The sequence below is a fragment of the Scyliorhinus canicula genome, chromosome 18, assembly GCF_902713615.1.
Source record: "Scyliorhinus canicula chromosome 18, sScyCan1.1, whole genome shotgun sequence".
In the NCBI taxonomy this organism is placed as follows: Eukaryota; Metazoa; Chordata; class Chondrichthyes; order Carcharhiniformes; family Scyliorhinidae; genus Scyliorhinus; species Scyliorhinus canicula.
In genome coordinates, this window is record NC_052163.1 from 110901314 (window position 1) to 110913405 (window position 12092).

The window sequence follows — 12092 nt, forward strand, 5'->3', positions numbered from 1 at the left end:
GGACGAGGGCAGCAGACGCCACCACCACCTGGAGGCTCCCCTCCAGGTCACTCACCATCGTACTTTGGAAATATATCACCGTTCCTTCACTGTCGCTGGGTCAAAATGCTGGAACTCCCACCCCAACATGTTCCAATAATAAAAAAGGCTGGGACCAACAAATCCATTGAATGCTGGATATCGAGGGTATACAGCATTAGATATAGGAGAAAAACGGAGGCTTATGGCAGATATAGAGGGCTTAAAACAGCAGAAGCCCGAGAGGAGTATAGAATGTGCAAGACGGGACTAAAAATGAGTTGAGCAAAAAGGAGACATGAAAGGATACTGGCAGGTAAAATAAAGGAAAATCCTAAGTTGTTTTACAAATACATTAGGGTAAAAGGATAACTAGGGAAAGAGTAGAGCTCATTATGGACCAGTGGAAATTTGTGTGTGGAGCCAGAGGACATAGATAGGGTTTGAAATTAATACTTGGTGTTGATGTTCACTAGTGAGAGGGGCGACGTGGGTATAGAAATCAGGGAGAAGGACTGTGATAAAATTAAAGAGCTTAGCATAGGCAGAGAGGGGGGGGGGGGAGGGGGTGGGGGAGGGATGGCACAGTGATTAGCACTGTTGCCGGCGACGCTGAAGTCCCGGGTTCGATTCCGGCCCTGGGTCACTGCCTGTGTGGGGTTTGCACATTCTCCCCGTGTCTGCATGGGTTTCACCCTTGGGATTCCATAGACTAACAAAACATTTTCTGCCACAGACTGAATTTGAAAGATTTGTAATATCAAGTTCCTGTTAACTTATTCATTTATTTTGTTGACAATCTTTTGTGCGGGCCGTGAAAAATCCTCACAACCTAAAGATGTGCAGGTTAAGTAAATTGGTGACACTAAATTGCCCCTTAATTGGAAAGAAAACAATAATTGGGTACTCTAAATTTATTTTTAAAAAGACAGAGCGGAGGTTCTGAGTGGTCTAGCAGGCTTAAAAGTGGATAAATCTCCAGAGCCAGCTGAAATGTATCCCAGGCTGGTGAGTGAGGGAAGGGAGGAAATAGTAGGGGCGCTGGCAATAATTTCCAATTCCTCTCTGGCCACAGGAGAGGTGCCAGAGGACTGGAGGATAGTCAATGTGGTGCCATTATTCAAGGGAGGCAGGGATAAATCAGGAAACTGCAGGTCAGCCAGTCTAACCTCAGTGATGGGGAAACTATTGGAATCAATTCTGAAAGACAGAGTTCATCTGCATTTGGAGTGGCCGGGATTAATCAAGAACAGTCAGCATGGTTTTGCTAAGGGAAGGTCATGTCTGACCAACTTGATTGAATTTTCAAAGAGGTGACCAGGTGTGGAGATTAGGTCAATACATTTGACGTAGTCTATTTGGACTTCAGCAAGGCTTTTGATACGGTCCCACATGGGAGACTGACAGCGAAGGTAAGAGGCCGTGGGATCCAAGGAAATTTGGCAAATTGGATCCAGAATCGGCTGAGTGGCAGGAAGCAGAGGGCGATGGTCGTGGGGTGTTTTTCTGACTGGAAGCCTGTTTCCAGTGGGGTCCCGCAGGGATCAGTGTTGGGGCCCCTGCTGTCTCTGGTTTATATAAATGATTTAGATGTGAGCGCAGGAGGATTGATCAGTAAGCTTACAACCTTTGTTGGTGGGGTGGTGAATTACAGGAGGATGGACACAGGCTGGTCAGAAGGGGTGATCAATGGCAAATGGAATTCAATCCAGGTAAGTGTTAGGTGATGCACTCGGGCAGGACAAAGAAGACAAAGGGAATACATGATGAACAGCAGGAGCCTGGAAAGCACCAAGATCAGAGGGACCTTGCTGTGCATGTACCCCGGTCCTTTAAGGTAGCAGGGCAGGTGGATACAGTGGTTCAGAAGGCAAATGGGAGGGCGGCATGTGGCGCAGTGGTTAGCACTGGGACTGCGACGCTGAGGAACCGGGTTTGAATCCCGGCTCTGGGTCACTGTCCGTGTGGAATTTGCACATTCTCCCCGAGTCTGCGTAGGTTTCACCCCCACAACCCAAAGATGTGCAGGGTAGAGTACTGTGTGCAGTTCTGGAATCCACATTCTAGGAGGGATGTGATAGCACTGGAAAGGGAGAGAAGATTTACCAGGATGTTGCCTGGGCCGGAGGGTTTTAGTTATGTTTTCCTTGGAGCAGAGGAGACTGAGGGGAACATGACTGAGATGTATAAAATGATGAGGGGCATAGATAGAGTAGACAGGAAAACAGTTTCCCCTTGGTGGAGGGATCGATGACCAGGGGGCAGAGATTTAAGGTAAGGGGCAGGAGGCATAGAGGGGATGGGAGGAAATACATTTTCACCCAGAGGGCAGAGAGAGTCTGGAACTCGCTGCCTGAAAGGGTTATGGAGGTAGAGACCCTCATAACATTTCAGAAGGATTTAGATGTGCACTTGCAATCCCAGGGCAGACAAGGCTATGGGCCAAGTGCTGGCAAATGGGATTGGGTGGTTGCTTTTGACCAGTACAGATATGATGGACCAAAGGGCCTTTTCTGTGCTGCAAATCTCTGAGACTCCATGACCCACACTCTTTGCAATATCCAGTGCCTTCAGCCATTTTTTTGATATCCGGGATGTGTGCTTTGCTGGCTAGGCCAGCATTTATTGCCTATCCGTAATTGCCCTTGAGAAGGTGGTGGTGAGTTGACTTCTAGAACTGCTGTCATCCCTGAGATACTGTTAGGAAGTGAGTTTCAGGGATTTTGTCCCAACAATAGTGAAAGAACAGCCATTATATTACCAGGTCAGGATGGTGAGTGGCTTGGAGGAGAATGTCCAGGTGGTGCTGTTCCCATGCATCCTTCTATCTAGATGGTAGCGGCTGTGAGTTTGGAAGGTGCTGCCCAGGTGTGGTTTCCATACTGCCCATCATTGAGGATGGGGATATTTGTGGAGTCTCCTCCTCCAATGAGTTGTTTTATTATCCATCACCATTCATGACTGGATGTGGCAGGACTGCAGAGCTTTGGTCTGATCCGTTGGTAGTGGGATCATTTAGTTCTATATAATGCATGCTCCTTCCATTGCATGTCATCTGTATTGTAGATTCATGCATGGTGGTAGCTCCTACCGATACTGTCATGGACAGATGCATCTGGGGCAGGTAGATTGATGATGACAAGGTCAAGTAGGATTTTTTTCCTCTTGTTGATTCCCTGCCGCAGTCCCAGTCTAGCAGCTATGTCCTTTAGGACCCAGCATCTTGGTCAGTCGTGGTGCTGCCAAACCACTCTTGGTGATGGACATTGAAGTCCCCCACCCAGAGTACATTCTACACCCACCACCTTCAGTGCGTCTTCCAAGTGGTGTTGAACAGGGAGGAGTACTGATTCATCAGCTGAGGGTGGTGGTAATCAACAGGAGGTTTCCTTGCCCATGTTTGACCTGGTGCCATGAGACTTCATGGGGTCCAGAGTCAATGTTGAGGACGCCCAGGGTAACTTTCTCCAGACTGTAGACCACTTTTGTCATCACCTCTGCTGGATCAGCCTTACTGGTGGGACAGGATTTACCCAGACTTGATGTTGGTGGTGTTTGGGACGTTGTCTGGGAGGTGTGTGGTGATTGCCCTTTAAGGACAATATAGCAGAGTAAGGGTTAACTGGTTTGGGCGATCCACCAGGACTGAAAGTGGGTAATCACCCCATGGTGTGCAGACCTATCTTAGCCAGAGACACGTGTAGGGACTAGGAAATATCTGTGTGAATGTTGGACAGAGAAACATATGGGAACAAGGAGGTATCTGTGTAACTGTTGGACAATCAGAGAAACGTGTAGGGGTTAGGGGGTAGCTGTATGACTGCTGGACAATCAGAGAGACGAGTAGGGACTCGGGTGTATCTGTGTGAATGTTGGACAGAGAAACGTATGGGGACGAGGAGGTAGCTGTGTGACTGTTGGACAATCAGAGAGACGTATAGGGACTAGGGGGTATCTGTGTAACTGTTGGACAATCAGAGAGACGTGTAGGGGATTAGGGGGTATCTGTGTGACTGTTGGACAATCAGAGAGACGAGTAGGGACTCGGGTGTATCTGTGTGAATGTTGGACAGAGAAACGTATGGGGACGAGGAGGTAGCTGTGTGACTGTTGGACAATCAGAGAGACGTATAGGGACTAGGGGGTATCTGTGTAACTGTTGGACAATCAGAGAGACGTGTAGGGGATTAGGGGGTATCTGTGTGACTGTTGGACAATCAGAGAGACGAGGAGGGACTAGGGGGTAGCTGTATGACTGTAGGACAGAGAGATGTGTAGGGGACTAAGGGGTATCTGTGTGACTGTTGGACAGAGACACGTGTAGGGGACTAAGGTGTATCTGTGTGACTGTTGGACAGAGACACGTGTAGGGGACTAAGGTGTATCTGTGTGACTGTTGGACAATCAGAGAGACGTGTAGGGACTAGGGGGTATCTGTATGACTGTTGGACAGAGAGATGTGTAGGGACTAGGGGGTGGCTGTGTGACTGTTGGACAATTCTTGTTGTTAATAAATCCTTTTGTATTTCTCAACGTCTGTGATAATGCATCATTACAGTCTGGTTGTGTGTGTTTATATTGGGCTGCTGCTGATTAGTCTGCAAGACAGCTCTTCTAACTCTGGCACAAGCTCCCAGGTGTTAGTGAGGAGGGCTTTGCAGGGTCAACAGATCACGGTGTAACATTGTCATTTCTGATGCCTTGGTCAATGCCAAGCGATCTGACTGATTTTATTTTTACACTTTAATTTGATGCAACGGAATGGTTTGCTGGACCATATCAGAGGTTAGTAGGTGGGACTGGAGTCACATGTAGGCCAGACTAGGTAAGGAGTCCGTGTCCAAATGCAGCAAGACCTGAATAATATTCATACTTGGGTTGACAAGTAGTAAGTAACATTCACATCACACAACTGCGAGGCAATGACAATCTCCATACAGAGAGAAACCAACCATTTCCATTGACATTCAATGGCGGCACCATCGTTGAATCCCCCATTATCATCATCCTGGGGGTTACCGTTGACCAGAAACTGAACTGAACCAGTTATATGAAATGAAATGAAAATTAAAATCACTTATTGTCTCGAGTAGGCTTCAATGAAGTTACTGTGAAAAGCCCCTAGTCACCACGTTCCGGCGCCTGTTCAGGGAGGCTGGTACGGGAATCGAACCGTGCTGCTGGCCTGCTTGGTCTGCTTTAAAAGCCAGCGATTTAGCCGAGTGAGCTAAACCAGCCCCTAAAATACTGTGGCTACAACACTGTAAATTCTATGATTCTGACAAAGAACAGGTTAGTTGCTGGGAATCCTGTGGTGAATAATTCACCTCTTACTTGCCAAAACTTGTCCACCATCTACAAGGCACAAGTCAGGAATGTAATAGAATACTCTCCACTTACCTGGATGAGTGCAGCTCCAACAATGCTTAATAAGCTCAACACCATCCAGAACACAACAACCCACTTAATTCGCACACCCCCCCACCACCGCGCACAGCACCAGCCGTGCGTACCATTTACAAGATGCACTACAGCAATTCACCAGGACTCCTTCAACAGCAACTTCCTAACCCACAACCATTACCATCTAGAAGGACAATAGGGGCAGACACATAGGAGCAGAAGAACCCGGAGGCTCCCCTTCAAGCCGCTCACCATACTGACTTGGAAATATATCGGCCTTTCCTTCACTGTCACTGGGCCAAAATCCTAGAACTCCCTTCCTAACAGCACTGTGGGTGCACCTACACCAGGACTGCACCGGTTCAAGAAGGCAGCTCCACCACCACCTTCTCAGGGGCAATTAGGGATGGGCAATAAATGGTGGTCCAGCCGGCGACGCCCACATCCCATGAACGAATAAAAAGGATGACAGGTTTAGCTTCCTTAAAAGACATCAGTGAGCCAGGTGGGTTTTTTAAAACAATCCGTTAACATTATTGATACAAGCTTTTTATTCCAGATTTATTTATCTCGCGGAATTTAAACTCTGCAATTTCCACCTGTGGGACTTGAACTCATCTCTCCAGATCATTTAACCAGCTGTCTGGATTACTAATCCAGTAATGCTACTGCTGTGTATGCCCGCTGGATTTGGTAGGTTATGTGCGGAATGCCCATGGGGATCATTTGGCTTGTTTGTTTGTGAATGATTTCCATTCGGGTAAGGTGGCAGGACCCATTGCTCCACCAATCGGACGCCACTTGACTGCCATAATTGACAAGAATGCCTGCTGCCTAAACCAATGAGTTGTGAGAGGTGGGACTGAGGACTGTGATTGACAGGGGCTCTGTATAAAGTGTGGGCACTGGTACTCACCTGGTACTTTGGCATCTTCAAATTGGTAAGTGAAGGAGAGGTTGGGGCAGGTGGTTCCAGCCTTTTCATTTGTTAAATTGATGCATCATTGTTCACCTTTTATTTAAGAAACCTTGAAGAAAGAAACTAAACGAAAAATGTTTCAGTGATAAATTGATCAGATTATATTCCAGATTCTATTAGTGGACAGGAGCTGATCAATGATATTTGGATTTGAAGCTGTTACCTGACAATGATGAATTGTTCTGCCTCTTTTAACCTTTTGTCTGGGTGAGAATTGTTTACTCTTCTCCAGGCTAACGCTTTCCTTTCACCCTCATTTTCCTCTGTCACAGCCCCCTCTCGATCACTACCAGCCACAACACCAGCATGCTCTCCCAACTAGAAGGTGCCATGGATGCGATCATCAAGGTTTTCTACAATTACTCGGGGAAAGAGGGCGACAAATATACTCTGACCAAAGCTGAGCTTAAGAACCTGTTAAAAGGGGAACTTGTAGATTTCCTGAAGGTAAGTGATAAAAGTTTAGATTTGATTTCAGCAGCTAAACAGTTAGAAACTGGCTCAGTGACTGATTGGCTCTCTTCTCACTGGTAGAGTTAGGACACCAATGACCCCAAGAGTTAGAGTCAGATAACAGAGCTGGAATCACATCGTTTCTTCCTGTAATGGACTGAAAGGTTGAGAGATGATAAGTGATAACCTTCCCTTTTTTTGTTAGCTTCTGTTGGGTGAGCCCTGATTGGTGCAGATCAGTCCAGGAAACCACCAATTAGATCCAAATTGCTACTTTTGGGAGGAAGTAGCAGTTAGTTTATTTGAAAGACAAACTCTCATTTCTGTAACACATTCCCTGACCTCAGACTGCCCAAAAGCTTCACAGCCAATAAGGTACATTTTTTGAAGTGTAGTTACTGTTTTAATGTAAGAAATTCAGCAGCCGATTTGCACACAGCAGGATCCCACAAACTGAAGTGATGATCACGACCAGATCATCTGTTTTTAGTGGATAAATATTGAGCCCACAGCATCTGGGAGAATACACCCTGTGGGGACTCTACATCCATCCAAAAGGACAGGAGGGATCTCAGTTTCAATGTCTCATCTGAAAAGTGGCATCTCCGACAGTGCGGCACTCTCTCAGCACTGCGAGTACCAACCGACCCAAGCTGACACAAGGTACCAGAGAGTTGCAGCAAAGAGGCACCAAACAACTGGAGGACAGACTCATATCTGCATCTCTGCCCAGTGCCAACTCTCACTGTCCCGTCAGGGAACTTCACAGAGCTGCCCACCAGCCATCCCTTGGGCAATGAGCCGTAGCCAGCCGTAGCCCACCAGCTGCCCTACAATACGTGACAAGCTGTGAGACCCCCACGTCAGAAACAATTCAATTTCTGACATATTTCTAGACAGCAACTGGAAGGGTTTGCACCAGCTATTCTCTGCAACATAACAGATGTCTCTGGATCTTTCTCAAAGGGCAGATGCATGGGGGAAGAGTGGGATTAAACTGGGTGGAATATTAACGAAGAGTGAAACTTGCATTGAAGCTTCGGAGGGTGGTGAACAGCTCCGGACTCCCTTTTATAAAAAAGAAAAGGTACAGAGGCACTGGAGAAAGTGAGATGATCATTTACAAAGACGATCGCAGAACTGAGATTGTCAGGAAAATGGAAAAGGCTGTAGAACAGATGCTGAGCAGAAAGGGGGGAGGTCGGCTGGCTCGTGATGCAGAGCCAGGCCAGCAGCATGGGTTCAATTCCATGGCATCCCAATCTCCTCACCTGAGGCGTGGTGACCCCCAGGCTAAATCAACACCAGTCAGCTCTCCACACTCAAAGGGGAAAACAGCCTATGGTCATCTGGAACTATGGTGACTTTCACAGAGCTGAGGATTGGCCTGAATAAGGTCTTTAATATTACAATGGGGGTTGACAGGATAGATGTAGAGCAGAGGGCCGTACCTATAACATTAATTTATCCATTGAGGAACTCAGGAGAAACTCGGGTGTAGCGCTGAGAATGTGGAACTCCCTCCGACAGGATGGGGAGTGGCTGAGGTGAATTGTACTGAAACATGCAAGTGGGAAGGTGGATAAACACAAGGGAGAAAGGAATAGAAGGTGAAGAAAGGATGGAGGAGGCTTGTGTGGAATTTAAATTGCATGGAGTGGATGGGATGAATTACCTCTTACTGTGCTGTAATTTTGATGTACAATAGATACTGTTGTCTGTTGTGTTGAACGAAAAATCTCTCTGGAGAAAGTAATCTTTAAATTACTGTGTCTCAAGAAAATAAGCCTCACACAATTGAACGTGTAGATTTTATCAAGCGTTCACAGTTTCAGGATACAGGGTAGGTCATTTAGGACTGAGATGAGGAGAAACTGATCCATAGAGCTCTGAAGGCAGGAGGACAGGTTAATAGGGTGGTGAAAAAGGCATATGGGACACTTGCCTTTATCAATCGAGGCATAGGATACAAAAGCAGGGAGCTCATGTTGGAGTTGTATAGAACTTTGGGTGAGGCCACAGCTGGAGTACTGTGTGCAATTCTGATCGCCACATTATAGGAAGGATGTGACTGCACTGGAGAGGATGCAGGGGAGATTCACCGGGATGTTGCCCGAGTTGGAGCATTTGGGGAGGTTGGAAAGGCTTGGGTTGTTTTCGCTGGAGCAGAGATGACTGAGGGGCAACCTGATAGAGGTGTACAAATTATGAGGGGCATGGATATGGTGGATAGGGAGCAGCTGTTCTCCTTAGTTGAAGGGTCATTCACAAGGGACACAAGCTCAAGGTGAGGGGCAGGACGTTTGGGGGGGGGGGGGGGGGGAAGAAACGTGAGATTTTTTTTTAAATCCAGTGGGTAGACAGTCTGGAGTGCACTACCTGGGAGGGTGGTAGAGGCGGGTTGCCTCACGTCCTTTAAATAATACCTGGATGAGCACTTGGCACTTCATAGCATTCAAGGCTCTGGGCCAAGTGCCGGCAATGGGATTAGGTAGGTAGGTCGGGTATTCTTCATGTGTCCGTGCAGACCCGATGGGCCAAAGGGCTTTTTCTTCACTATATTTTCTGTGATTCTGTGAACTTCTTCACTCAGAGGGTGGTGAACGCGAGGAATTCCCTATCACAGAAAGCAGTGAAGGTCAAGTCACTGAATATATTTAAAATGGAAATAGATAGATTTCTACACATCGAAGGTGCCAAGGGTATGGGGAGAGTGCAAGTGTGTGGTGTTGAGCTAGCGGATCAGCCATGATCACGTTGAATGGAGAAGCGGGTTTGATGGGCTGACTGGCCCACTCCTGCTCCTACTTTTTCCTCGGTACACTGAGGGAGAACTCAGACTGTCCAATTCCCCAAACAAGCACGTACTTTCGGGACTTATGGGAGGAAACCGGAGCGCCCGGAGGAAACCCACGCAGACACGGGGAGAACGTGCAGACTACGTCCAGTGATCCAAGCATGGAACGAACCAGGGACCCTGGCACTGTGAAATAAGTCAAATAAGGTTGATTTCTGTTAAATACCTCTCTTACAAAAGTTAGATCCTTTTGCAGTACTCTCGCTCTCCCCGTCTCTTCCATCCTCACCTCCAACAGGAAGCGTGAGGAACTTGTGGAGCGTCTTGTGACGGAGATTGAGTAAATCCAATCAGCTGCCTCTGCTGATTCCCTCCCTTCCACGAGCCCACCGGACCAAACTGTCTCTAAATTTCATCCTTTTCCGAGCCCTGAACCCACATCTTTCTCTAGTTTCTCTTCCATCTCCCCATATGCCCTCTTAGAGCTCACCTTGTCCATGAGACCCAGCTCCTGCTCCATCGACCCTATTCTCACTGAGCTACTGATCAGCCAACTACCCTGTGTCCATGGATATTGTGCTTGGAAACCAGAGCGCCCGGAGGAAACCCACGCAGACACGGGGAGAACGTAGAGACTCCGTCCAGACAGTGACCCAAGCCGGGAATCGAACCCGGGACCCTGGCGCTGTGAAGCAAAAGTGCTAACCACTGTGCTACGAGACCCTTCGCCCATCGTGTCCACGCCGCCATCAAGCACCTATTTACACTCATCCCATTTTCCAGCACTTGGTCAGGGTAAGGGTTAGGTGGATTGGCCATGCTAAATTGCCCTTAGCGTCATAAAGGGTTAAGAGGGGTTATTGTTTGATGGGGATAGGGTGGAAGTGAGGGCTTAAGTGGGTCAGTGCAGACTGGATGGGCCAAATGGGCTCCTTCTGCACTGTATGTTCTATGTATCTATATGTATGTATCTATGGTCCATAGCCTTGTATGCTACTGCATTTCAAGTGCTCATCTAAATACTTCTTAAATGTTGTGAAGCTTCCCGCCTTTACCACCTTTTCCGGCAGCGAGTTCCAGATTCCCACCACCCTCTGGATGAAAAAGTCTTTCCTCAAATCCCCCCTAAACCTAATGCCCCTTACCTTAAATCTATGACCCCTGGTTATTGAGCCTTCTGTTAAGGGAAAAGTTCCTTCCTATCCACCCTATCTATGCCCCTCATAACCTTGTACCCCTCCGCCGTCTGTGCTCCAGGGAAAATGACCCCAGCCTATCCAGTCTCTCGTGATAGCTGAAACTCTTCAACCCAGGCAACATCCTGGTGAATTTCTTCGGCGCCCTCTCCAGTGCAAACAGTTCCTTCCTATACTGCGGATCCCAGAACTGCACACAGTACTTCAGCTGTAGCCTAATGGGTGTTTTATACAGCTCCAACATAACCTCCCTGTTCCTATATTCTATGCCTCAGTTAATAAAGTAAGAAGTCTTACAACACCACGTTAAAGTCCAACAGGTTTTAGAATCACTAGCTTTCAGAGCACTGCTCCTTCCTCAGGTGAATGGAGAGGTAGGTTCCAGAAACATATATATAGACATTTATGTGAACCCAATTATCTATGGAAACCCCACATCAACCAGCGAGTACACAAGAACAGTCCCATGGTCTTCCTGCCCGGAATGCTGCTGCCAAACCCCATCTCTTCCTACTTGTTCTCAGTGGATTGTTGGGAGTTAGAAATAGGCCAGACCCCGCCCAGAGAATGGGAAAGGGATAGGCTATGGGACTTGGGAGAGTGATAGAATATAGATAGAACATTACAGCGCAGTACGGGCCCTTCGGCCCTCGATGTTGCGCCAACCTGTGAAACCATCTGAAGCCTATCTGACCTACACTATTCCATTTTCATCCATATGTCTATCCAGTGACCACTTAAATGCCCTTAAAGTTGGCGAGTCTACTACTGTTGCAGGCAGGGCGTTCCACACCCCTACTACTCTGAGTAAAGAAACTGCCTCTGACATCTGTCCTATATCTACCACCCCTCAATTTAAAGCTATGTCCCCTCGTGTTGGTCATCACCATCCGAGGAAAAAGACTCTCACTGTCCACCCTATCTAACCCTCTGACTATCTTATATGTCTCTATTAAGTCACCTCTCAGCCTTCTCCTCTCTAATGAAAACAACCTCAAGTCCCTGAGCCTTTCCTCGTAAGACCTTCCCTCCATACCAGGCAACATCCTAGTAAATCTCCTCTGAACCCTTTCCAAAGCTTCCACATCCTTCCTATAATGTGGTGACCAGAACTGCACGCAGTACTCCAGGAGCGGCCGCACCAGAGTTATGTACAGCTGCATGACCTTGTGGCTCCGAAACTCAATTCGCCCTACTGATAAAGGCTAGCACACCATATGCCTTCTTAACAGCCCTATTAACCTGG

At 47.5% G+C, this 12092-nt stretch overlaps 1 protein-coding gene across 3 annotated transcripts in view; it reads left to right on the forward strand.

Annotated features, from left to right (window-relative positions):
* Positions 1–12092, forward strand: part of LOC119953455 (protein S100-A1-like) — a 137296-nt gene that overhangs the window by 115956 nt on the left and 9248 nt on the right. The window contains exons 1-2 of one of the 3 annotated variants that reach the window (XM_038777760.1): positions 5854–5926; positions 6673–6847. In XM_038777760.1, coding sequence (XP_038633688.1) covers positions 6707–6847 — 141 coding nt within the window. In that variant the 5' untranslated portion in view covers positions 5854–5926; positions 6673–6706. Of the gene's footprint in view, positions 1–5853; positions 5927–6345; positions 6363–6672; positions 6848–12092 lie in introns of those variants that run through there. The other 2 variants (XM_038777758.1, XM_038777759.1) reach the window with 2 other exon arrangements.